Source organism: Strix aluco, chromosome 8 (assembly GCF_031877795.1).
Source record: "Strix aluco isolate bStrAlu1 chromosome 8, bStrAlu1.hap1, whole genome shotgun sequence".
NCBI classification, from domain to species: domain Eukaryota; kingdom Metazoa; phylum Chordata; class Aves; order Strigiformes; family Strigidae; genus Strix; species Strix aluco.
The window spans coordinates 3,082,432-3,110,218 of NC_133938.1; the positions used below are offsets into that span (position 1 = coordinate 3,082,432).

General features: G+C 46.8%; 1 protein-coding gene across 1 annotated transcript; it reads right to left on the bottom strand.

Annotated features, from left to right (window-relative positions):
* Positions 1-546: 546 nt before the first annotated feature.
* Positions 547-27,687, bottom strand: PGM1 (phosphoglucomutase 1). Its single transcript, XM_074831828.1, has 11 exons — positions 27,400-27,687; positions 12,664-12,826; positions 12,239-12,385; positions 10,960-11,085; positions 9,784-9,974; positions 9,202-9,356; positions 8,488-8,603; positions 5,172-5,307; positions 3,326-3,509; positions 2,166-2,300; positions 547-808 (listed from the first exon to the last, which is right to left on the bottom strand). Exons 1-11 carry the CDS (start codon positions 27,643-27,645, stop codon positions 719-721), a joined length of 1,689 nt encoding a protein of 562 aa, XP_074687929.1. The 5' UTR covers positions 27,646-27,687; the 3' UTR covers positions 547-718.
* Positions 27,688-27,787: the final 100 nt, after the last annotated feature.

A 27,787-nucleotide genomic window follows, 5' to 3' on the forward strand; every position in this document is an offset into this window, starting at 1 on the left:
TGCCTACCAATCTGATTATTCCGAGGATCTTACCGTCCACGTACAACCAGACAACAGCTCATCAAACAATCTTTCACTCTTCAAAAGGGACTCTATCATGATGCAAGAAAATAAAAGAGTACTGAACAGTAATTGTAGCCCATATCACTTTAATATCCTGCAATGCTTGTTATTGCTCATTTCTGTGTGGAGGGTTTGTTGTGGGTTTTTTCTTATACAGAAGGCAATTTACATAATTTGTGTTTGAAAGGGAAAAATCCACCTAAGCGAAAAATACTCAGCCATTGCTTATTCAGAGACATCACATTTAAGAGACTATGTATTAACAAGTATTTGTGCTTCTTTTCCAGGAAAGTTTCCAAGATAGAAAAAACCCCTCTGTGTTACTGAAGAATTCTGTCTCTTTGTTATTTCTAGAGCCTTTTGTTTAAGCCAAAAAAAAAAAAAGTACATATGCTAAAGCAAAAGGCAGTGCTAATGAGCACCATACACAAATCGCCAGCAGCGCTGTGTGACGCAGAAAAGCAGCACAGCAACGCGCACGCAAAGTGTTGACAGGGGCTGGTTTTATTGTCTATCCTTCGCAGTTCAATAGTGTTCTTAAATACAGAGATAAAATTAATATTCTTTTTGTTAGTGACAGATTTGACAATAAAAGGGGAGACAGGCTGACTTCCTTCACTCGGTGTGCGCTCCGGCACGGTGTCTGACCAAGCCTTTACGTGATGACGGTCGGACCGGTGCGGCCGGTTCTTTCGTGCAGCTGTGAAAGTTTCAGCGCAATGGAGATGAGAGGTGCCAACATGACCTGCAGGAAGGAAAGAGATGGCTCAGAACCCCGAGCAGCCTCCACCCGGCGCGTCCACCCTTCCCTCGCGGGCGGCGGGGGTCAGCCCGGGACACCTGAAGCTCGGTGCTGCTGAGGGAGGGACCGTTTCAGGTTCCCAGCGAGAGGAACGGTGCCGTGAGGGAAACTCCGAGAGGAAACTCCGGGGTTGCTGCTGCCACCCTCGTTGTGCCGCGCTCCAAACTCACTGCGCCATCAGCACAGGACGTTAAATCGTTTAGTTCGTGCCTCGCAGAATGTGGGGGGTTTTTTAGTATTTTTATCAATAGAGGCACAGTAAGTTAGACAAAAAGAGCTCAAAGACTGGTTTGCTGGGGAATATAAAACGAGGATTCTTTTCCTCCCGTGCCTACAAGAGAAGTCAACGGCATTTTTAAATGATGCTGTAAAGAACTTGTGTTCTGCACTAAGTTTAATACATCAGTGTCATCTTATATACAACTGCATCCTTTTACCCCCATTTATTTGTTTTAAACCAGTATTTCCCAAACTGGATACAGGAATGAGCTCATTTTATCCCTAATGATGCAACATTTCAATTAGGTGGTCAGATTGGGACTGAAACAGTGTCCCCCCACACCTGCACCCAGCCACAGATGTCACATCAACACACAGGAAAATTAAGGTGCAACTGCAGGAGCAGCTGGGAGGGATTCTGAGTAAATAACACTTGTTCACAGAATTATCTCAGTTGGAAAAGCCCTTGAAGATCCTCCAGTCCAACCATGAACCTCACCCTGACCGTTCCCAACCCCACCAGATCCCTCAGCGCTGGGTCAACCCGACTCTTCAACCCCTCCAGGGATGGGGACTCCCCCCCTGCCCTGGGCAGCCCATTCCAACACCCAACAACCCCTTCTGCAAAGAAATACTTCCTAAGAGCCAGTCTGACCCTGCCCTGGCGCAGCTTGAGGCCATTCCCTCTTGTCCTGGTGCTTGTTCCTTGGCTCAAGAGACTCATCCCCCCTCTCTGCACCCTCCTTTCAGGGAGTTGTAGAGGGCGATGAGGTCTCCCCTCAGCCTCCTCTTCTCCAGACTAAACCCCCCCAGTTCCCTCAGCCGCTCCCCATCAGACCTGTGCTCCAGATCCTGCACCAGCTTCATTGCCCTTCTCTGGACATGCTTGAGTAATTAAGTTTCACACAGAGGGGTTTTTTTTAATAAATCTATTTATATTGGGATTAAAGATACCAAAGCCCTTGCTTCCAAAATTCCTAGCACCTCCACGTAGCCCTAAGCAAAGCAGTGCTAAGCAAAGATTTAAGCTTTTTGGGAAGGCTGGGTGCCAGCGGTGCCCCAACTGAGATGCAGCACTTGCCTGTGGGTCTTCGTGTATCTTCTGAGTATCCTTCTCATAGCTGTCGATGTAGAGCCGCACGGTTGCTCCAGCACTGCCGGTACCGCTTAGTCTGAAGATGATGCGGGAGCCATCGGAGAAGATGAGCCGCAAGCCCTGGTACGACAGAAGGGGAGAAGAAGAGCCTCAGCTACGCGTCTCTTGGGCACCTGTGGTACTTGCCACGAGATCCAGCGTGGCGATGCCTGACCTGCGCGATCCCTGAGCTCGTCCTCTTTAGGGAGCCACAGAAGGCCCCTCTGTTATCCCCCTCTGAATCCCAGAGGAGGTAGTGTCCCTCCTAACCCACTCTGGAGAATTTGCTAAAGCTCCTGAACCCCAAAGTGTTGCTGCTGTAAGCTCCCCGGCCCCAGCACTTGCTTGGAAACAAGAGCCAGGGCCCGACTCTGTGTCAGACACAGCACTACCAACCCACTGCTCTTCCATGAAGGCAGGACGTAAGGAAAACGCTCCTATCACCCCACAGGCAAGGCAGGATTTCCCCGTTCTTCCTTCCCACTCCGATTCCACATGATGCTCTCAAACCAATCGATCTACAGGACATTTTTATTCCAATGATCTCTGGTGACAGGTTACTCATCTCACATGTATTTAATACCCCTGTGAATTCTGGAGCCTGGAACCTCATCCCCCGTCATAGCCGCTCTGCCCTGCTGCCTGCCCTCTCGGGGACAAGCACATGAGGAGTGTTACCACCTCAAGGACAAACATATCTAGGGAGGATTTGCTTGCAGCAACCTGGGGCTCTAGCGCTGGAGACAAGACAAAACCTGAACGGGAGGGTTTGCGCCTCGTGCTTCAGTGGAGTTCTTCAACACTTCATTCAGCACAACCCGTTTCCCAGCTGCTGACCCATCGCCTGAAGGATCCCCCTCAGCTCAGTGCCGTCACTCCTTCCCCTCCTGGGGCAGCTGTAGGGAAGCTCTGCTCCCTCCAGGCCCTTCCCTCTCTCCAAGGCAGCAATTTCCCTCCCGCAGGGCAGGATCCCACCAGCAAACACAGGGCAGAAAAGATTTTTCCAAGGGACAAATGCAACATTTGACTTTACAGGAGGTGCAAATGCAACAGACAAAGATTAAGCCCAAAATACACAGCGCAACACCCCTCTGGGGGGTGCCCACCTGGTTTCGGGAGACGCTTCCATCCACGGGATCGTTGTACTCAAAATTATCAGCTTTCTCAACCGTGTAGACTTTGTCACCACACGATAACTGCTTCCCCACAAAGGAGCGGTCAAACATCACAGTCTCCAAATCCTTCATCATTTTGTTAGCTGCATCTGCATCCACCTCTTCATAGTCATATCTGCAACCAGTCACCACACCACAAAGATTAGGAAGGGGAGGCTGTAATGAGCAGCGACGTTTTGTAACGCTCTTGCTTAAACACTGCGGTCTTCCCTGTAGATCTCAGAATCACAGAATCATTCAGGTTGGAAAAGACCCTTGGGATCATTGAGTCCAACCACCAGCCCTACTCTACAAAGTTCTCCCCTACACCATATCCCCCAACATCTCATCCAAACGACCCTTAAACACACCCAGGGATGGTGACTCCACCCCCTCCCTGGGCAGCCTATTCCACTGTCTGACCACTCTTTCTGTGAAAAATTTTTTCCTAATATCCAGTCTAAACCTCCCCTGTTGGAGTTTAAAGCTGTTCTCTAGGCCCTTGCTGGAGGAGAGGACAGGAAGAGGAGAGAGGAGGATCTGTGCAGCAATATAGCTACAACCCAACACAAATCCGTGGGATACACTGCAGTGTATCACAGGCATTTGGATTTGGGAGAGCTGAAAACACAAATGGTGCTGCCTTGTGCCAGGCATATCGAAGACAGAGGGCTAGGCTCCAACAATGCTGACTGCAAAGAATTTATTCTAAATCCTGCCGATAGGATCTCAGCAGGTTCCTCACGATAACAATTTTGCCTGAACATCCTTGTGCGTGTCCCACAGCAAAATGCAGGTGTGATGGCAGCACACGATAACATACCAGCGCCAGCTTTGATCTCATGAACCCAGGTGAGAGAGGCAGCAGCGAGCGGCTGAGGCGCACGTCGGGATCCCAGACTTTGTACTCCCGTTGCCGGTGTGATCTGCGCCGCTGAGCTTTGCCCGGCTGGCTGGGTGAAGCACGCACAGGCTTGCTACCCTGCCTCCGCTGCACTTCGCTTGCTATGCAGACATATGTCTGGTGCTACAAGACTGCCTTTTTATTCTAGACTTTGGCATTTTTTCCACAGGTTTAAATGCCTCAGATGTATGCTGGCTTTGTGGGGTGGGGGGTAAAAAAAAAAAAAAAAAAAAAAAAAAGAAGAAGAAAAAAGGAAACGGCACGTTCTTTCATTTGGCAATTCGAGATGGAATTTTCATGTAGGTCTTCCAAGCTTAAAGATTTCTGCCTGATGCTTTCACTCCAGCCGGTGTTCCCACCCCTGCTTACAGGCAGGTTTGTTCTCACTCCTTCCCTTTTCATCTTTCACACCTACTGCAGTTTAATTTGGAGTATTTGGGACTGGTCAGAAACTCAGCCACGTAAATAATGACCTAGGAGCTGGGCATCCGTTCAGTAAGACATTGCCATCACTGAAGATACTACAAATTAACTTGTGATTTGTGGTCTCAAGAAACATACTGTTCCAATGGCAAAAAAAGACTCTTAAAAGAAAAAAAGACACCTTGCATATATAAAATGTACAGCTTTTGCAGACTCTGGTACTTACTAGATTTATGTTTAGAGTAACAAATCCTAAACTGGACATTGTGAAAGGTCAAGGTGAATACCTACTGTTTAGTTTAACCCAGAGATGTTGCCTGCAGCAGCAAACTGCTGGGGGAGGTTTAAGTTCCCGCAGCAGGACCAAGCAGTGCTGCAGTAGCACAGGCTGGTGCCATCAGTGCTTGGGGCTCTGAGCTTGGAGGGATGAACACAGAGGCGAGCATGAGGCGTCAGGAGCACCTTCCCCACCTGGTGAAGAAGTTCCTGCCGTATTTCTGCCAGTGATCCTTCATGATGTCCTCCACACTCTGCTTGCGAGTGGCTAGGATGGACAGCCAAGCCAGGACAGCCCACAGCCCGTCCTTCTCCCGGATGTGGTCGGAGCCTGCAGAGAGCCACAGCACAAACACATTTCCCACCTCCTTTCACGCCAGAGTCCGTGCTATGGCCCTACCTTGTCTCCTCTCCTCCAGCCAACTGGCAGCCGTGCAAGCTCACAAATGGAAGGCATTTCATGAGTTCGAACCCTGCTGTATTGCTAAAACGGTTCAAGATATCATCTGCTTTTAGCTATAGCCCAAATAAAACATTTGGCCCCTTTTAACACACACACACACACACACACTCTCATTGTTCACAGATCCTTAATTCTGTTCCCAAGGAAGTAATGGGGAATGCACAGTAAAAAGGTCATCAAAAAAAAAAAAAAAAAAAAAAGGCAAATGCAAAGGAACAGCTCAGGAAGGACTAACATCAACCTCTTCAAGCAGCTGTCACGTACCGTCTGCCAAATCAGCATGCTCTGATCAGCACATATTCTGGCTGAGCACCAAGAAAAATGTCAGCCCTCGCTGAGGATGCCAAACCCTAACGACTCTGCAATTACGCCGCAACGGAGAGAAGAGCAGCTCATTGGACGGCAACAAGCAGTACAAGGAGAGACTTCGTTCACGTGTGGAAACCCCGAGAGCGGCTCGTGCCTGCTCTCGCTCCCACACACCAGGCACTGAAAGGCTGTAAAAGACCCTGTTTTGGCTAAAAGAGGACCCCTCCAAAGCAAGAGTTGAACGAACGGAGAGGAGGTGGTCGTCAGAGACCAGCCCAGCCTTGCCCTGGAGGTGAGCTGGACCGGGGCTGCCAGCGGCGGGGCAGGGGCTGCACAGCACCCAGGCCCTGGGGAAACCCGAGAGGGTGCTGCAACTTAGACAGCACCCTGAGCACCTAAATTAAATGAGGGATCAAATGGCAGCCCAGAATACATCCAAGCCAGGCTCTAGGCTTGTGTCTTGCTGTGCCCCACAGACGCACAGCTTCTGAGTTTTATCCTCTGAGCTCTGGAAAACCTCCAACCAGGTATTAATGAAATCCCAAGGAGCCAGGGTACAGCTGCTAACGCAGAGAGCACTCCTGAGCTGCCGTTCTACCCTCCCAAGAATTGCCAGAGTGGGCAATCATCTGGGGAAAGAGGCTGGGGGCTGGGGCTTGGGTTACGGGGTGCTTTGCACAAATCCCACTATTGTGGACGCAGCGATAAATTATCCTCACGGTCCTTTACAGCGGAGAGAGCTGTACAGAGGTGATGGAGAGGAATGCTAAATAAACAGAAGTCCCATGTGATGTATCAACTTATTGCTGGAATAAAATACCCAGGAAAGCAAGCAGGAATTCTGTCATGTCGCATTACTCTAATTGCTCCTGGACTCCAGTCCCACTGGGTCACAGTTTGTTTCAATTTTTACTGGGTCTATTTGGCTGCTCCCTCACCTCGCTCCCCTTCAGCACTCACATTCTGTTCAGCTCCAAACAACTCCTCATTAACTTGCCATCAAACAACCTTCCTCACCCCTTTTCATTCCTTAAAGCCTATTTGCCAGATGGACAAACCCCCTTTGCATGGTGGGGGGTGTCCAACACTCCTGAGCCTTTTCTTAATCTGTGTGTCGTGTGTTGTCCCCCCCCCAACTGCCTCAGTCCCTGGCCACTCAGATGTGATGCTGCGTGGCCAAAATCCCAAACCTGTGTCTCAGCCCCCACTGCAAATGGAATCAGAAACTTTTATTTGTAATGTAGAGTCACTTACCTACTGGGGGATGGAGAGAAACTATGAGCTCATTGCTCATACAATAAAAGATGGAAACAATTTTAGAAAGCTGCTCATTAGAGACCATCTCCTATCAGCAGCTCCATGAATCATTTGCTGCGTTTTGTTTTTTATTTATTTACCAAAATGCCACTACCTTCTCATTAGCCAAAGTCCAGAACATAAACTTAACACATGCTGAAATCATTCAGGGAAAAACTCCAAAATCTTTCTTTAATCATGATTTACTTCAAGATTTCTTTACAGATATACCACATTTTCTGAAATTCCCCTTTCCTTCCAACCTGAGGCCAAATCCCATGTATCAGAACAGCATCTGGTTGCAAAAATATTGTCACTGAAGATTGCTTCAGCCCCAGAGCAAACTGCTTTCAAACAGAGTCCATGATGCCATTTCCTCACCCACAGCAAAGCTGGGGTAATCCTTTCATGTCAAGTTGTGCACCCCAGTTCCACAAAGCACTTGAGTTCAGGCATTTGGGGACTTAAGGCCATCCCTGCCCCAAGACACCCACGCACAGGCTAAAATGTTTTTCTGAAATATGGGATGGTGGGATGAAAACACACAAGGTTTGAGCCTGAAATCATCCAACCGAAATTCCCTCCAGACCCTCTGCCTTGCATATCCTATCAGCTGCCCCTGTCTTCAGAGGTCTTTAGAAAATAGGAAAAACGAGATCTCGGGGAGAATTCAGACCAGATAAAACTCAGCCTTTGTGCATGAATTAGGGAAGGTCCCATTTCCACAGTCAGGACGTTAAAACCACGCAGCAGATGCCACGGGAGAAGTCAGAAACTGTCGAGGCCTCCCGGGAACTCTGCGTGTTTGGAGCACACCACTCCGACGCGGAGCGAAATCTGCTCACTTTAACTTCCCTCCACAAATAATAGTTCTGTGTCACGTGCACACCCCTAGTAAATTCCTTAAGATGTTCACTTTGTTTCTCAGTAACCTAATAACTTGCTTAGACTGTTCAAAGGCAAGTGTTAATTTAAACTTTATAAATCATACCTTGTTTTTAGAAGAGGAAAATGAGGGCCCTATTAAGCTCAGAGATTTAATAGTGACCTGAAACCTTCCCTAATAAAACTGCATGCTCCAAACCATATTTCTTTCCAGAAATGAAAACATTTAGAAGGTTTTCCTGGCCACCAAGAGTTGAAAAATACATTTAACACTGCACTTAATCCCCATAGACTCAATGACCGGGCTAGTAAAGAGGCCCTTAAACTTCCTGCGTATCTACATATGCCTTCCTAAATAACTGAAAGAACTAGCTCTTGCCTCACAAAACTTTTAGCATTGTGTTCGTTTCCACCAGTGATTCTTGCAAGCTTTTTATTTTATTATTTAAGAAGCATTAACAACTACACATAAAAGACAAATCCCAAGCGACCCAGCACAATAAAGAACGAAGAGGAGCAATAATACCATCATTGGTGAAATCAGTAATGCTGACTTACCAGTACCAAAGCTTTCCTCTCCACACAGAGACAGTTTGTTTGCATCCATCAAGTTTCCAAAGAACTTCCAGCCAGTTGGAGTTTCATACAAAGCAATCTTTGTAGCGTGGGCCACCCTTCAAAGGTAAGAAGGCTAAGTCACATCACAGCTGGACTCTTAGCGCTCCCATGTGAAATAACTGCAGCAGGAGCTTCAGTTGCTACCAAGCATCTCTTTTGGGGTAACACTGAAGGCAGGTCATGCCACTGCTTTGGTTTTTTTACAATAAACAATTCTTTGTACAGCAATTCTCTATTTTATCCCCGTATAACATTTGGGAAATGGGTGGGATGCGCAACCAAAGAATAAATACGAACACGTAGCTCTTCTAAAGCAATTTTAAGTTGTAGATCTCAAAGCATTTAACGAAGAAAGTATCACTATCAACTTTAAAATTAAAAAAAAAAGGTGGGGAGGACCATTGGTTGGGCTTATCTGCAGAGAAGAGAAAGAGCCAAGAGCGCAGCCCAGCTCTGCCATGTCCCAGACCAGGATTTAATTCATTAAACTTCACTGGTTCCCCTGGCAGACAGCCCTGGCACTGCTTCACCCTTCAGGCAGACCACGCGCTCGCTCCCCACTACAGACGTGTGGTAAACCACAAAAAAGGGACAGTCCCTCTCCTCGGCAGGGCTCCCCTCCCCTCTCCCACCATGCACAGAGGTAGACAGTACCTATCAAGAGCCCCGCTGGTGGGCATGCTCCGTGCAAAGCCACGCACTCCAGTCTGCTGGAAATAAGGGATACTGAAAATATTGGCAGCGATGACGGCGACGGAGTCAGAGGGGTTCACAAAGAAGCCATGTTTCCCAAGAATCATGTTGCGATCCTGGTGAAGACAAGAGAGAAACAGCTCTCATCCCTGCTTAGCACAAAAAGGCTACAAAGTTGTTCTACTTGGCAGGCGCAGCCTATAAACCCAACAACTCGGAGAGATTTCTGACTGCACTGAAATAAATACAGAGTTTTGAAGAAGTTAAACAGCAGCACCTGTATAGTATTTCACCTTCCTGCTGATTTTTCACAGCCTTTAAAGCTATTTAAATACAGTTTGGACTTCATTATTCACACAGTAGCCAACTATTGCCATGGTGGCAAACTCCAGCAAGTGGTTCACTTCTATTTGCAATTACAGAAGGGAGAGAAGGAGAAAAAAGGTCTTTGCCTTTGTCCTCCTCTGCCTAAAAGCAGCTGAGCAGTCAGTCCCCCACAGCTGACTAAAGGGCAAAAAGGTGAATATAGAACAGCCCCTTTACCCCGTCTCCATCAAAGGCAGCTCCGAAGTCGTACTCTCCTGTCTTCATGGTCTGGACCAGGTCAGCAGCGTAGGTTAAGTTGGGGTCGGGATGGTGGCCACCAAAGTCTTCTAGCGGGGTGCAGTTCACAGCTGAATTTGCCGGGGCTCCGAGCTCCTCACACAGGATCTTTTTTACGTAAGGGCCCACAACTATCACAGCAAAACAGGAAGAGGAAAGGAGTCAGCTTCTGCCCTCAGGCAGCTCTGCACCAGCCACATAACCACCCAGGCGTCCAGTCTGCTCACTTTGGGTCAGTTTATATGGTTTAAGGTACTAAAACAGAAATGCTCACATCAAAAGCCCCAAGTAGCACATAGGTGTGCTTAAGCCTGACCCATCCAGGCACACAAGCTCTTGTCAAAGTAAGCTTTTCAGCTGAGGGGCTGTCCTGATAAATAAAGAGACCACTCATGGGTTTAGAAGTGAGGATGAGCCTATGCCAGGGCTCAGCGCGCGAGCCAGGACCCCCCTGTGAAGGGCTTATGCCCCGAGTTCACCGAGGCATTAGTACAACAGTCCCATATAACAGAACAAAACGCATGTGGGATTCACAGGCACCCCGCAGTACAAAAGGATTTACTGCTCTCAAAAGCTAGTAATGTAGACAATAAAAAATAAGTGAGCGTAAGAATGGGAATGGCCTGGAGACAAGGGAAACAAGATGCTAAGAAAGCTAAGGAACTCTTGAAAATGTCTACGGAGACTCACAAGCTTGGCATGTAGATTAAATGATATAGAACACTCCAATAGTCCCATTTTTGTACTCAAAATACCCATGGGCAGACCTCTGGCTAACCACTGTGACCTCCATGGGACATGAACTGATGCCGAGTCTGCCAGGGCAGCTCGGATCACAGCATCATCCTCTGCCTCTCAGGTGTGGATTGACATGGGTGAGCCATACATCAACCCCCGCCCCGAACCCCCAACATTTCCCAAGTCCAAACATTTGACAAAAGAAAACAACGTAAAGCTGTAAAAAGTTTGCCTGCTGAAAGAAAAACGCATGTTGCAGAACTCAAGAAACAAATTTACAAATGATGGATGTAGACACCAGAAGAAAGTTTTCTCTCTGAAGCAGATGGCAAAGCCCCGGGGACACCCAGCGCCAGACACACCCAAGCCCACCCGTACCTCCGTGCATAGCATCTATGCGAATCTTGAGGTGGTTCTTCCCGGAAAGCAGTTCCTTTAACGCACTGAAGTCAAAGATGTTCCTCAGCATATTCGCGTAAGCTTCTACTGAATCCACAATTTCCACTAGAAAAAAAAAAGTAAATAAGAGACCAATTCTCAAGAGTCTGAAATCTTTGCAGAAAAACAATTTTGCTACATGTGGCAGGGTGCTGACAGTCCTCAGTGCAAAGGGCCAGGGCTCAGCATAAAGCCTTTAAACATCCCACAGAATCATTTCATAAAGACAATAATAATGGTCCTATATTAAGAATTTAATTACAGGCTGTCACTGCTAATTGGGTTACAGACCAAATGGACCAACAAAATCCTTAAGACAAACACTGTTCCCAGCTACAGCTCCCTGGACTTCTTTTGAGAGGGCTCAGTCCCACTCCACTTACCTGCAGAGTGGCATTAAAAGGGGAAAAAAAAAAAAAAAAAATCAGATCTCCAATTTCCAAAGTCAAAGAGAACTGTGCACCTAATAGTTTGAAAGAGTTGCACCTTTGCAACTAACAGGCCATATAAACACAGAGCCATGAAAACACCATTAACATAAAAATCACACTATATAGAAGTGGGGACTGAGAGAAATACCAACTTTTATAATCTTTTGATTTAATTGTGGGGGTTTTTAATTACAAGCACAGGTCACCAGGAGATGGTAAAAAATACCTGCAGTAAGTGTTTTTCAAAAGTCTTTTTTTAATGTATTTTCATATTTCACTGCTAATTGACAGAAGTCATGTGTGAAATGTAATGGCTTTCCCACTCACAGAGAGAGCTTTTATATGTGAAACCATGGAAAAAAAAAAAATCAGTTACAAAGACTAAACACTGTAATTTTTAACCAGAAAAATGCACTTTAACTGCAGAGCTGTCTGTTTCACAAGTACACGTCAATGGTAACCTTACAGACAAAACAGTTTCTGATTTTAGTGAAGTCTGATGGATCAGATTTACCTAACTAGTACAACTTTTTATAGGACAGAAACAATGATATAATTAAAGTATCTACACAAAGTAAGATGCAGGCAAAAAAAAAAAAAGCAAAACAGGATGCCAGGGGGGTGATCAGAACCAATGTTCTTGCTTGGCTTATCCAAGAGATGAGAAGGAGAGGTCAGAATGGCTCTGTCCGTCCTTCAGAAACACCAAATGTCCTTGCCCATTCACAGCAGGTCCACACCAACCCCACCTGAGAGGAAACTTTCCAAGAGAAAGAACAGTCATTTACCTGTAAATGGCTTGAATTTGTTCTCCAAGTCAAACTGCTGTTTCCCAATGGTGCTCAGGTCCACCTGGAGATCTGGGCAGATTGCATACTCTTCAATTTTCTTGCTGATTTGGAAAATTTTGTCCGTGATACCTTCAGGAGCAGGACCTGCAAGACAAAATGGTCAAGGGGGAAGACATTAAAGAATCAGACTGCAAGAGAGGTGCACTTCAGAAGTACAGCAAAAGACCCAGGGCTGGAAATACCTCCCTTGGAGAGAAATATCAGGGTATGAGGGGAGCAGATCAATCACTTGCTCTGTTTAGGGAAACCCACTGTTCAGGGCACTGGATTTCTGTGATATTAAGACAGTTAAATTAGGTTCCTTGGGGTCAACACAAGAAATGGCCAAACAAAGCAAATCAACCCGAACCAAGCGACCTTACCTCCATTGGCAATATTGAATTTGATGCCAAAATCGCCATTGGGCCCACCGGGGTTGTGGCTGGCCGTCAGAATGATGCCACCGATGGCTTTGATTTTCCTGATGATGCAGGACACTGCTGGGGTGGAGAGAATGCCGTTCTGCCCGATGACCAAGCGGCCAATCTGAAAATTAAAGAGCAAAACAAACTATTGTGAGTCCCAAATCCGAAAACCAGCAAAACTCCCAAAACCCCAAATGCTGGCAACAGGTAAACCAGAGCCCCCTGGAGCCGTGCTGATGGCAGAGGTGCTGCTTCTCTGCAAGCAAACAGCCTGTTCCTGGGAGGCTGCCAAAGCTCTCCACTGCATACAGTGAAGGTCAGCATCTGACCCTGCTCTGTTGTGCCTTTTTAGCATTTTTCTTTATGAATGCTGCAGCTCAACTGGGAATGGCAGCTTGCACTGAAGAGCTGAGCTTTCCAGAGGCATCTAAGCAACAAAAAAACCCAAACCCCTTTGGTTATGGTCTTGAACTTTGCTTTCAAAAGACACAATGGGACTGAGAAGCCAAAACAAAACAAAAATCGGTCATTGTCACTACTCCCATGGGACCAGCTGCAGATTCTCTTACTCGCACCAGGTAACACACCTCCTTCCCATAAATTTAGTAATATCACCAAGATTAAATCCAGAGCAATGTGCTAAGCAATACAAAGTAATCAGGATCCAGTTGCTGGAGTTCATGTAATAAAATGGAAGATGAATATTTTTCTGGAAGAACACGCTCCTTACCACAGCCCCCAAATGAGGTGACAGATTTTAAAAAATACCAGACTACTCTCCATCAGCCGAGGAGATTAGACCCTGTATACGGCGGAGAAAAGAGGAATAACTTCATTCAAACACAAGATAAACCAGGAAACAAAAGGCAGCGCTCCCAGACTGAAGGTCCGCGTTCGGTGCTAAGCCAAGGGCACTGGATGACTGCGATTCCTCTCCCGCGGCACTGCCTGGTGCTAAGCCCCAGCTTTGCTGCCGATCAGTTATCACATGTTACAGCTGTCAGAGACCAGCTGGGCAAGCGAGGCACCGCTGAAAGAACTGCACCTCTAGCAAACAACAAGCATAAATATGAAACAGCAGTTTACAAACCCAAAGTGAATTACTTTCTTTTCAGCTGGCCATAGTAGGTAGTATTCCAGCCCTCACAGTGCCCATCTGCCAGGCTGATTGCACTAGTTTATTACACCATACATTTAATCTGAAGTAGCCCAACCTACACGGGTTTTGCTTTTTCCCCCATTCTCAGTCCAAGCCAGCACACCTTGTCTCATGTTTTATTCCAGCCTCCAAGTCTCATTCCTTTAGTTTCACCGAGAATTAATGCAGTCTCCAGGAAAATCCTCTCTAAAACGTCATCTTTTGTTTCTCAGCTTCCCTTCGAGGGGGGGGAAGTGCTCCGCCAGACCTCGTGTGCAGCTCAAGGGATGCTGTGATGGACTGGCAAGACAAGCAAGTTTCCCTCCCAAACCACAGAGCAGCTGCAGGAGAGCTGGGTGAACACATCAAATCCATTGTCCTTACCCAAACCATCCTCCCTGCACATCTGAACTGTGGCTTTTGCATGTGCATCACTGCTCCTGCAGCAAGGAAGGCAAAGAAGAAAAACTTGTCTCCACACAAACTTCCCTCTGATTTGGGGGTCCTCCTTGGCTTTCAGAGGTTTTCAGCTGTCATTCCCCTCCCATCCAATGCTAAATCCTTTGTGGTAACCACTGGAAAAAGTCGCTCAGTGTAGCGGCTGTGGAGCAATTTACACTTAATCATTTTTTAATTCCCTGGAATTTCTTATGAGAAAAATCAAAGGATGTAACGATGCAGAAATACCTTTCACAGAATGCTCAAAACAGACCTGTTCACAAACAGACCCACTTTGTGCAGCGATTTTGGGTTGCAGCACTTTGAAACAATCCAAGCAAACCCTGGTTTTACTGAAAGCACCATTAAGATGCACACAGTCAATGAAAGAGACCTCCTGAAGCCCCCCCCCTGCCCCCCAGTGATGTAGGCTGCTGCTTTCACACCAAAAACACGTTTTCCAGGCCAAGGAAGCTGGTGTCTACAGCTCCATCATGTCATCAGCACACCCCTCCAGTCCCCTTTCTGTAAAAGAGATGCACCACAAGATGTACCAATGCTATACACTATGCCACAGTTACAGTCTCTGAATACAGCCACTTGTATTTTCAGAAGTCAGGTTAAGTGGACAAACCACCTTGGTCATTTCCTTTAACCTAAATAATCATCATTAAAACATGCAATGTGATGCCACCAATGTAGCAAGTGTGCTTGGCACAATTTGGAAATCCTGCTGATCCCACATTTGTAGAGGTAACAGTACCTGTCTCTGCCACACACCAACAAAGAGATTTTTTGCATACTCAAAACACAATATACATCCCCTTCTTGTGGTTATTTATCTTTGAAAACATCCTTGGACTCATCCCTTCTATTCTATAGCGCAAGATGAGCACAACGCAGATAGTCGCAGGTACTAGCCTGACTGTATAAAAACAATCAATGAAAAATATCAAAACCAGCAGTGAAACTAGATTTTAGCCAGACATGGGCCACACCACTGGAAAGAAATGCATGAGAAAAGTCTCAGCTGGTGAAGATCAGCCTCTACCAGCAGAAAATCTGTCCTAGTGTCAAGCAGTCCAAGCAGCAGGAAAATTGTGCACATTTTCCAGCTCTTCTGCTCATTCCATACACCGGCTTAAGAGGAACACATTAAATTGCAATGCCAAAGGATTTTTTTTTCTCCAAAACGGAAAATATGTAGATTTTAAAAAAATAATTAAAAAAATCTCTCCTCCTATTCATCCATTCATTACAAACTACCCTGCTGTGATCAGCTAAGTTTTTCCGTCAAACAAATTCCTAAGAGCCAGGTCTCTCAGCATAAAGTTTTGCTCTGCACTAAGAGACTCAGGACAGATAGCAGAGTCATTTTTTCTTAAAAAGCAAACGGAAAACTTCAGTGCCCAAGAGTCTTGCAGTGCATGAACCGTGCTCTACTGCAAACAGACAAGTGTTCTGTTCTGCTTCTGAAACACAGACTTCCAGCACTATCAGAGACCACTGTAAAGGTTGCCACTCACTTGCTAACTCTCATCTTTTTTCAGTTTTCAAAGGCTCCCAGAGTATTTATCAAACAGCCACAACTTACACCTGTTGAGGAAAAAAAAAAAAAAAAAAACAAAACAACCCTGTGTTTTGCCTTTTCATTTGCTGAGCAGCTCAGACCAGTGCTGAAGGAGCTTCTGCCGAGCTGCCACTGAACAGCGAGCCATGGCTCCACCAATTCTTCACTTCGTAACAATATCAGGGTTTTATGATCTGATGGAGAGACTATGAAATCCACAGGTGCCAAGAGCTTGCAGCATGCCAAAACACAAAATGAGAACACACAAAAACCCAGCAGTATTTATTTTCTTTGCTGCACGTGTATTCCCACATACTTCAACTGCATCACTTAAAAATTAAAAGAGAGTCATTTTTGTACTACCAAAATGATTTTCCATTAAAAAGTTAACTATTAGCAGTTGAGTATAGTCTTTGGGGAAATTAAATCTCGTAGTGACTAATTTATTATGTTTTCTGCATTTATCAGCTACACAACTATAGGAATGTAGTCATTTAACATTTACCAACCCCATTGGCAGCAGCCATTTGGACTATCAGTTCCACTGCAGACTTATTAAGGTATCTCCCATCGCCTCCAACTACCATAGAAGATCCTTGTCGATCTCTTAAATCTATGGAAAAAAATATACTCTGGATAAAATTCTGCAAATAGTTCATCTTGGATTCAAAATAAAAGGTCTTCTTCCGTAATCCACTGGTTCCTGGTTTCTGATCGTTGTAAGGAGCTGTTGCCATGGTCAACACAGGCAGAGGAGCGTCTTCCATGTTCTTTTTCCATACAAATGCATTTAAAAAGTAAACTATGCCAAAATACAAAAATCAATCTTGACACCAGGAATGGCCCACCTATTAGACAGAAGTTCAGTGAAGCTGCTGAGCACCCAAAAATAGCTCCTTGAACCTTGAGCTGAATGTGGTTTCTGTAACTGAAGACGTTTTCTTGCACTTGTTGTGGAGGATCAATGTCACGGAGAATACACAATTCCACACTGCCGTCCCTCACTGAAACGGCTGGGAAAAGGGGATTTTTGTCGTCTTCATCATCTTCTGTTTTCCACTGGCAGAGCTCCTTGCCATTCTGTGCTATCACCCACCGCAGCCCAGCACCGTCAGTGGATCCGATTCCCCGGAGTGACGGGGGGAGCAGCTCGGCCCTCTGCTCGGATGCCCTGATGTGCTGCCCCGGTGCAGAGCCCGGCGTTTTCGCCAGCCAAGCAGATCTGCACGGCAGAGCCAGGCCGCTGGCTGGGGCCGGCCGTCACGTCGCTCCCCGCGGCGGTGGGTCCCCGGGAGGTAAAGCCTCCAGCGGGCATGGCAGCACTCTGCTAGAGTTATTTTGCAAAGTCTGGCAAGTTAAAGGTCACTCTTAAAATGGAAGGCAACAGATCTGTTACCTACAGTTTGCTCACACGACTCCTGCTCTGACAACCTGACTTCTCCATGGGCTCCCTCTCAAGCACAGGGACATTATCCATGATGAACAGTGGGTCAAACTTTGTTTCATTAAGAAAAACCCAGAGTAGCTAAAAAGCCACAAGAGAAACAGTTTCAACTGAATGCCCACACAAGCCTCACCAAGGGCAGTATATGCACCCAGAGTTATTAAAATGTTTTGGAAAACTGCATCTGAAAAAGCTATTAATTTTGCAGCAGCTTGAACACATACAGAAGAGACTCAGATACCAAGAAACTTTTATGAAGCATCATCTTCCTAAACATGGGGAAGGTAACTTTGCTAGACTGACATCAGTTTCCTCCAAACCTCTTCAATAACACTCAGAGTCCTCTGCCGAGCTGCTGGAAACACTTTATAGGTATTACTGGAGCAATTAAAGAACATACACTTTGTAATGACTCAGTTTGTCCCATTATCAAAAAGCAGGTGGGAAAAGGAGATGTGTACACAGCTGAATTGTGACAATTTATGAAGACACTCAGGGGACTGTTTCCTGAGGTGCCGATTCTGTCATTGCTCCAATAATTGACAGAATTTCTTCCAAGGGGTAAAGAGATCCTGTTATATGCATCAGTAGGTTAAAATCGGGCTGGATAATTTGTATGAGACTGAGGGGAAACCTCATGGCTGAAGGCAGAAAAACACCTCTGGAGAGAAAGGCTCCTCCTGACCTTCTGTGAATGCATCAACCAGGTCCCCCCCAAGGGAGCCGAGGAGCCAGGTGAGCTTCCCTAGGGAGGGAATTTAATTCCCAAGGAAGGGGAATTTAATTCAGGTTTGCTCTCAGAAAGCAAAGCTCTCCGAGCCATCTGTGGGAACCTCGAAGGCTGCTGCCCCACACAGCCACCTACCCAAGCCTGCCGAAGGGGCAAGCGCTGGCTTAGACAAAAGCCAGGCCGTTGCAGGGCACTGGCCTGAACACAGCGCACGTGAACCAAGCTGCCTGATCCATCCAGAGCCCCAGAAGCAATTTATTTTGCACAGGCTCAGAATTTGATTCCTTAATTCCTCTCTTTTCCCCACCAAACCACACAGAGGCACGTGTACTGCAGAACTAGGACAACACATATTTCACACAAACACTGAGACTGCCTGGGATACGCAGCTAGAAACAATTGGTTTGTATTTTATACACCCATGCTATTTCAGCATCCCGCAGCTGAGACGCCCTTTAATTTCATGCAAAGGCACAGGCTTCCCTCTAGTGGCACAGAAAACAAAACCCAGCTCCCAAAACGAGCCATAAGGAGCCTCACACCAGCCAGTCCCCTGGCAGGAAAAGGCCTAAGCAAGCTCTTTCCTTTCTTATTCCCAGTGAGATAAACTTACTGCCCTGCGAAATGCCACAGCGTGAAGTAACAGGAGGAGGGCACGGGCCACCTACCAGCTCTGGAGGCTGCACGGAGGAGATGCACGTGGACTTTCTGGCAGGGAAAAGGCCTATGCAGGGTTAGGAATTTGTGCGTGTAATTAAGTGCACGTGTACTGGACAGAGGAATCAAACTAAATTAAGCTGGGGAGGAAGGTGCTGGTCATTAGTGCCATGCTTACATACATAATATGAAACACACTCTATCAAAGGAAATACAAAATTCAGCGATGAGCTAGTGCATGTAAAGCATAGGGACAAGAACAATCCATCAATGCCAGCTTTGGGGCACTCACCTGGTCCCAGGGCTTGCCTGCAACATGGGCATCACTATTTGGGATAAACTAAATCACCAGTAATAGGCCAGCCAGGACTGGTACAGGGGTTGGTGATCACGCGGTTGGCCAGAGATTCAGAGGTGAAAACAAGCTCGCCGAAGGTGGATCCTTTCCACCTTAAGGTCTGGAGCAGAGACTGGGGAAAGATCATTTGATCTGTGATTTGGGAGGCTTTGCTTGGATGCCTGTGATCATTACAGATCACTTACAGGCTGGAAAGGAATACAGCAGGTCATCTTGCTCCCTCCCCAGCACTGGTGCAGGATCAAATACACCTAGGGCATCCTCCAGAAAGCTGCTATAACTTGTTCTTGAAATCTTTTTCTCCAGGTAAGCCATGCCAATGCATAATTAGCCCTGGCAGTTAAAAGCATTTTCCTACAATCTGCTGTACATCTTCCTTGCTGTGGTTTAAGTCCTGAGCTGACACACAGAAAACAAATTGATCATAATCCTCCTCCTGACAACTTCTCACACATTAAAAAAATCCTTTAGCATATAGACTCTGAGTGCTCTCTCTTTGCTACAGTAAACAACCCCAATCTCCTTAACTTTTCCTTGTGGTCATATTTGTTATTCCTCATGGCAGTCAGAGGCTGGTGAGAGTATTTCCCCCTCCAAACAACCAGTCTGCTGTAGGCAGTACCTCAGTAAAAGGTCCCCTTTTACTGTCTTGCACTTCAGACATACCAGAACAGAGTTAAAACTATGAATTGTTGAATTTGGTTAACGGTAAAAAGACAAGACATTTTCAGAGGACTTAAACTTCACCAAAACATTGCAGAGCTCAATACTGTCGCTCCCTGCCCCTTCCCCTCTCCTGCTATGTGAGCTCTGCCATCTTCCTTCATCCCACCTGCTTGGGGCCATGGCTGTCTGGAGCCTTCCCCAAGCCTGGGAGCAGGCAGCTGGGCTCTCCCAACCTCCCATGCCGACACTAACCCACCTGCAGCACAACCTTCCTCCAAGCTACACTCTTGTATTTTGACATCCAGGCAAGCAAAACAGCTGGGAGGTGGGGAACCCACTGTGCAAAAGCCAGACTGAAAAGTAATTCTCACTCTTCATCCCCTGCAAACACCCTTGGGTCAGGCTTCTCCAAACTGCAGGATGCCCCCTCCTCCGTGAGCAGCCCTTCTCCTCTCCTTTCAGCTTCTTCCCATTCTTCTCTCTCACTCTTCTCTCTCCCCATTCAGCGGGCGGATAAAGTCAACGTACCCTACTGTGGAGTTGTGTTTAGATGCAAACTTTTTCCTGCTTCTCAGGAATTTTTCTGACAGCAACCGTAGGGTGATGGGTGTTATGTCCTTATGCTCTTTTTCTGTGGTACACAGATGTACCATGCTTTCTGCATGGTACACAGAAAAAAGGTACACAGCATGAAATCCCAGGGAACAGAGTCAAATCAGGTATTTCACACTTATTTTGTGGCTTTCCCATAAGACAGAAATCACATTTCCCTAACTCCTGCCCACAGAAAAGTTCTAGTCCCTGCACTGCTGCCTGCACACTCACCGTAAGAGGGTGCCAGGAGCCCTGAAAAACCCTGCTGTTCAGCTGCCAAAACCACGCACTTTCTGCCCGAGTACAACTCTGGTCCAGGCAGCCACTGCTGTGTGTGTGACATTTGGCAATGCCAAGACAAATGGAGCCAAAGTAAAATAAATAGACCAACTGCAAGCCTATTAGTCATACAAGGAGTGCTGTTCCAACTGCAAAACTCTTTGTGTCCATAAGAATTAATTAAAAATCCAGGTTTTGAAGTAGAAAATCCAGAAAGGCAAAATATCTGGGACCATCTTGACAGCACGAGCACCCTTACATGCAACCATGGATATACGAGTCACTCCAGAATTAAGAGACACTGTTCTGTACCTACACTGCACCCTGGTTAAAATTAAGAGACAAGCAAGATGGGTGGCAGAGGCAGGGTTAGGGATGAAACCACCACCTGCAGGGTTGATCCTCTCTTTGCCTGGAGAGAAGTATACAACAGCAACCAAGATTGAGAAACTTTCTGTTCAAAGGTCGGCTTTTCAAAGCACACCCAAATCTGCACATTACCTCGGCCTGCCCTGGCGTTTGCTGTCCTGCCTCTGCACTGGGGAACAGGAGAGACATTCCAGCTGGTTTACCTCAAGCAGACCCAGGAATGCTCTGGGATTTTTGGCCCCAGTCTGCTGAGAGATAGCCCCTGTCCCTGGATCATGTTAGAAACCAGCACCTGAACCCAAAAAATCCAGAATTACAAAATGCAGACAATGCTGTGGAGCGGAGGGAGGGTACTGGCTGGCTCGGCCAGATGCTGGTGTGAGGAGCAGAGACATACCTGGTTAAATCTTGCAGGGTCAGGGACAGAAGCTCTGGTTTGAGGTGTACAGAGCCAAGCTGCTGTCTGGTAGCAAGCCGGTAACCCACAGTACGTACACAAGACAGTGAGGTGTCTATACGTAGCAGGGGACAGTGTGGATAGAAGGGGAGAGGGAGAGACATACACGAATGTTTTCTCACAGACTTACTAGGATGTGCTAGAGAAGCTTCGTCTGTGGGCCCAGGGGTAAAAAGCAGCTGAAGTACAGCAGCAGGAAAGAGGGCTGGAAGGGCTGTAGTCAACCCTACCCAAACCATTCTCATTACAGGCTTTCCCAGGCAGAGATTTAGTGACCTCCCCAGGCAACACACTCCTTTCATTAGCCTTAAGCTTCCAAAACACTTTCTAATGTCTAACTTAAACCTCCTCTGTTGCATTTTCCCTCTCCCCAGCAGGCCAGAGAACAATTTGTTACCTCTCTGCCTGCAGCATCATTGCAGACATTTGCAGACTGCCAGCATCCTCCCCACCTCTAGGCTATGTTCATTTCTTCCTCACTGGCCCCATTTGCCCAACCTCAGGTCATTCCTGCTGGAGTCCCCCCCCAAGCAGACTGCACCCCTCTGAGGGGTGGTACCCCAGATCAGAGACTTTATTTCCTGGGTTTCACTTACAACCACTTTATTTACAAATCTAGGAATAACATTTGTTTTTCTGGATAACTGGATGATAAGCCAACAGCCTTTGTAGTCTACTCATCAAATCTGCTGCTTAATACAACTTGTATTGTGATTATAAATGTACATATCACATTCATATTTTATTACTTCTGCCTATGCATCTGTTTTTGCACTTCTTACTGATATTCTATGTTATTTCTGTTTATTTCTAAGGTATGTTCCAGTTCAGCAGCTGTAACATTAACCAAAACATTGGCTAGGTCAGAGAGAATCACAATGGGGTGGCAAGGACCCACCACAGTGCGTTTCTTGATCCTGGTGCAGCTCAGACATGGCATAAAACATAAAAGCAGCACCTATTCAGTCCAGCTCACCTATCCCAAACTTTGCCTTGACAACGAGAAGGCATTACACTCCATCCTGCTGCCCTACCAGCACAGCCAGAGCTGAGGTTTCTGGTTATAGGGAGTCATTGCTCCAGGAGATTGCAGTTAAACATTTGTTAGTATGAATTTCAACTCCGTCTGCTGGATTTGCAGAGATTAACTGCAAAGCACCTTAGGTCTTCCTTTGAACTGGAGTTTCATTATTGCAGAGTTTAAAATTCCAAAGAGGCCCTGAAACTGGACAACCTGACGACTGCCTTAATAACCTTCAATTATAAACCAATATAAGCCAATTAACTTTACAGGCAAAAGGAGGCTAAGCTAGTGTAAAAGCAGTCTCCGAGCTGTAAGAGCTGCTGCATGCATGGTTATCTTCTAAAACCCATCACAATCTGAAGCCAGGATATATCTGCATGGGGATGCTGATGGCATAGTTTGTATTTATTTCCTTACTTCAGACACCGCATCTCAATTTGCCCTTCTGCTTCTGAGAAAAACAGAAGGACTAGAAATTGAGGTTTTTCTTAATGGGCTGTAGGATCTAGCATCGCTGCGTCTAATCCTGGTACGTGGGCATTGCTTTTTGGAAGAACTTTATCATCACTTTAGTTTGATGTTTTTAACACCAGGAGCTTTTTTACTTTAAGAGAAGATCTGACCCTGAGGACTGAGGGATTCTATTCTTCAGGATAAGGATGCTGATTGCTGAATGGATGAAGGTCTGCAAACCAACAACGCTAAGGCTGACTGCACATCATTGTGCAGAAACACGAACAAGAAGAGACGCTAGTGACAGGTTTCTTAAAAACTAGGTAAGAAAAACAAGTGAGGCTGAAACAGGGGTGAGCAGTTAACGAACACCTCCCATCAGTAAGCCCAAAGCAGATCACAGATGTGCTGGTCTCACAATGCCCCTTCCACAGTTGGGATGCTGTGGCTGGGAACGTGGGCACACTCTAGCCAGGACCAGAACATGGCTCCCCAAGTCTGCACCGCACCGTACTGCTTGTTACAGGCTCAGCACCGTCTGAAAGGGAACTGGTCTGGATGGCAGAACAGCACACAAAAAGGGAGCAGAGCTACGAAAGTAGAGCAGTGGCAAATAAAGAGCTGCTGAGCAATGCAACAGAGTTTAAACACTTGGTTTCCCTGGGATAATTGAGTAGGAAAAACAGGTTAATAGCAGCCAAGCCAGGAAACCAAACATTCTAGGGTAGAGAGCAGTATTTCTAATAAAAGCACCGTTTGTCCTGCAGCAGTAAAACAAAACCGGGCTAGTATTTAACATGCAAAGCACTGCCTGGCATTCAAAACGCCTTCAAGCAATTTGCTTTAACGCAGCTACTTTGCAGTACTTTGAAATCTGTTTCTTTAAGAAGGAACCAGGGGCACAGTAGATTTGTTGAATAGCAGGTGACAACTTAGAAAATCAATCTGGTGCTAGCTATACAATCACATCTAGATTTATCCCTTCAAATCTGTAATTTTTGCATGCTTTTGACACAAAGCTATTGTACAGCCACAGTTCTACACTGACAGGTGATGCTCCAACAAGGAGCTTTTAAGCTTTTGTTCATGTAATTAAAGAGTCAGACTCGCTAACTATGTGGGAAAAACATGAAGGAAACCTGGCACAACAGACCAAAACAAAGCAGGCAGGCTACACTGAATGCCAACTGAGAAGGGCAAAAACAACCACCTCTATTTTAGCTGACTTATATATATGCAAACTCATAAACAGGATAAACATTCCTTAATCGCACAACTACAAATTAAGTTGTTGCTAGTCAAATATAAGTACTTAGTTATATATTAACCATTCCAGATGGAGACAGCACTAAAACTCACTTTAGCATCCTTTCTTTTTACCTTGTAAAACTAACAATCATAAACTGTGGACCTCAGGTTTCTCCTGGGGATCAAGAGGACCATTCAACCAGATCTTAAAACCACATGATTTTAAAGTATTAATCCAATCACCTCTTAATCCCTAGGGCCATAAATACAGTTTTTCAGCACCTGCTTTGGCGCAGGTGGCTGGCTGGCTGACTTCAGATGAGTGAATACAGCCTGGTGTAACATACCTTGTCAGTCAGGCAATCGGGAGAGTTATGTCAGAAAAGGCTGTAGCCCAAACTTATCTTCATTATATCTTTACTCTTACTTCTTGTTTTCAGTTTATCACATTCATGCTGTAACTATATACCACTCCCTCACATGCACTGTAATAATCACTTCTCTACAGACAAAACAGCAGTCAGTTCAAGTGTCCGGATGGGGCAGTGCAGCCACCTCTGGAGTTTTCTCTGTATTACTCAGGATTTCTCAGCATGAAATTACAGTCATTCTCTGAGAATTGGCTGCTGGAATCAGGAGACCCTCTGAGAGCCCCAGCACTCAGAAAAAAACCACAGTCTCCAGAACAACTTACCATGTGTTCCCTGTTCTGCAGTACACATGCTTACCGGTCAACAGAAGGGTTGAAGGGTAGGCAACTTCCAGTTACTTCACATTTATTGTGAAGAAACAGGATTTTCATGGGCTCTTACTCAACTACACTGTGGTAGCTATCAGGGAACTTGTAATTACAGAGAGCAAGCATCCCCTAACCATTCCAAAATAGGAGAGGAAGTACACAGAAATTTATTAAAAACCCGCATTTTGCATTTGCTAAAGAAACTTTCTATTTTTAGTCACCCCATTTCTTGGGACCTGACGGTTTTGCCATTCTTGAGTTTGGCAATGCAATACTTGCACTGCCTTATCCAGGCCAGTGCCCCTCAAACTTAGCCAGCAGTTGTGTATCAAGTTTTCAATGGCTCTGTATTCTGTAGATCACTTCACTGTACCTCCTTCTGGTTACTTACCCAGGCTTTACCTGCTGTTCATTTATTAAAGAATTTGGGGGATATTTTGCTCTTCTCTTCAATGCTCCTTTAGGCGGTCTTTTTCCTCCTCTTTTTTTTTAAATGGGATACTTAGATCTATGATTTTGCGGTGCTTTTGACCTGCCAGTCCTCTTTGAATCTCTGCAGGGAAAAAATGAGGTAATTTCATGGCATTACAGCACTCTGGCAAGCCTATACCACTACCTCTGTTCTGCTACAACAAAGGTATAGAAAACCTGCATCAGTAGATGGCTGGTAATGCTGCAATATTGCCAAATCTTTGCTTGAAACAGTCTAGCATTTTGTCTCAGGCCATGGCCAGTATCTTGTTCTATAAATTAACAATTCAGAATGAAAAGCTTTTAAAAGTAAAACTTCTCACTTCATATAAGTGTCTTGGCTCTTATCCCACATACTTTTTCACCTGTTTTCTTCCCCTACCTCCCATTTTCTTTCTTGCCTTTCCAGAACATTTTTCCGACTTTAGAGCCAATTCTGTCCTAGCACTTTGAATTCATGCGGACAAAATACTACAAGGCAAATGGCCATTAGCAAGTGCACCCCTTGGGACCTGCTTCTGCAACTCTGGCAGAAAGCTCAGCACTGTAATGCTGCCATACATGAGTGTCTGCACGATTAGGAGGAGGATTCGAGCAGCGACTGGCCCTCAACCCTCTCCCAAGGAAACACCTAATCAAATTCCAGCATGGTTCTACCTCCAGGCCCTTGCTTACTTCTGGAATCAAGCTGAGGTGCAGATGACGGCGAATTCCTCGGTGCCTGGAAGGCTGCCACATCCCACCAGGCCCTGGGTGCACATCCAAAAACCTGCACAAACCCAGGCTTTATCCCAGGGAACAAATCTCCTAGCATGCTTATTCATAGGGATCCAAGGTGCTGTCTGTGCACGCAGTCAGGCACGAACACTGTACATTTCAACTCCAAACCCTTCTTAGAACAAATAAATAAACCAGTGTCTTCTGCTTTTCTTGTCAGTGAAGGCTGCACTATCCCTTCCTTCCACAGGTGCACACAGCAAAGCGGCTGCTGCTAAGGGATGCTGGGACATGGACTGAAAGTTGGAACACCCATCTCAAAAAAAACCCCATGAAAGACAAATTTCTATATGACTTAGACCGTTATTTGCTTCTTTATGCTATAAGGTAGCAGCAGTCTCTAATTGATTTTTTCTAAAGAAGCCAGACATTTAAAGGCCTTGAGGCATCTGATTGCCACTGGGAAGCTGAAATAGGTAACTCAAAGGTTTTACCCTAATGTCCAACCCTAACCACCAAGCATCCTCAGGCCACCCTCCTTGTTGGGTCTATGAGGAAGAAAGCTTGCTGCTGACAAGGTGGAGTCAGGTGTCCCAGGAGAAGGGGATGATTTTCTTTTGGAAAAGACCAAATGTAGGGAAAAGTCTCCCCTTCCAAATTCAGCTTCAGTGCAGCTGTCCCTACCACCATCACATTCCCTGCTGGGCTCCTCTTGGGCTGACCAAGTGACAGGGCCAGGACGAATCAACAGGGATGAAGCCTCCAGCAGCGAGACGCAGTCCAGCGTCACGGAATGGAATGTTGCTCCCCACCCAATGCACCTCACCCCCTGCACGACGTGCCACTGATTTGTGCTGTTAGCTGCAAAAAAACAACTATGACCCAAAGAGAGAAAAAGCAGTAACAGGAAAGCTGCACTTAAATCCCCACCTCTGCACCTGCAGATGTCCGATTGCTCCTGGATGTATTGGGCCAGCCTGCACGGGGCTTTGAGCAACCTGGGCTAGTGGAAGGTCCCTGGCACGGGGGTTAGGACGAGATGGGCTTTAAGGTCCCTTCCAACCCGAACTGTTCTATGATTCTAAGTCTACCAAGTGACTTTTCCTGTGTGAAATGTAGTTCCCGCGCTGACGTGTCGTTCACCGATTTACTTCCACTCCGCGGACACGCAAAGCGCCCGCGATTTCCCGCTGGCAGCTCGCACCCCGCCCCGCTCCCCTCGCGCAGGCCTGCGCTGCCCGCGGAGCCCCGCGGAGCGGGACCAGCCTCCGGCCCGGGCCGGTACCGCTTCCCCGCCGAGAGGCCAAGGCGAATGTCGGGGAGCGCGGCGCTGGAGCCCTACCCCGTTGGCGGCGGCGATGCGGACGATGAGGTGGATGGCGTCCCTCATGTAGAAGCGGCCGTCCCCCCCCACCACCAGCGCGGCCTCCTGCCGCTCGCCCGGCGGCACGGTGGCCAGGATGCTCTGGATGAAGTTCTCGGTGTAGTGAGCATTGCTCTGGAAGACCGTCACCCGTTTGCGGAGCCCGCTGGTGCCGGGTTTTTGGTCGCCGTACGGCTTGGTCTTCACCGTCACGATCCTCACCATGGCCGGCCGCCGCACCGAGTTCCGGCCGGCCGCGGCACCGGGGCGGGGGGAGCCGCAGCCACAGCCGGCCCCGCCGCCGCTCCCGCCCCGCCGCCCGCCCCTTAAAGGCGCCGGGAGACCGGGGGGGATCCCTCCCGCTCCC

Bases quoted from the DNA above. Each gene is read 5' to 3' on its own strand.
- PGM1 (XM_074831828.1), bottom strand. From the start codon at position 27,645: ATGGTGAGGATCGTGACGGTGAAGACCAAGCCGTACGGCGACCAAAAA. The intron at 12,386-12,663 runs GTAAGGTCGCTT...TTTGTCTTGCAG, and splicing joins ATTCAATATTGCCAATGGAG to GTCCTGCTCCTGAAGGTATC. The intron at 5,308-8,487 runs GTAAGTCAGCAT...GGCTCTCTGCAG, and splicing joins AGAGGAAAGCTTTGGTACTG to GCTCCGACCACATCCGGGAG.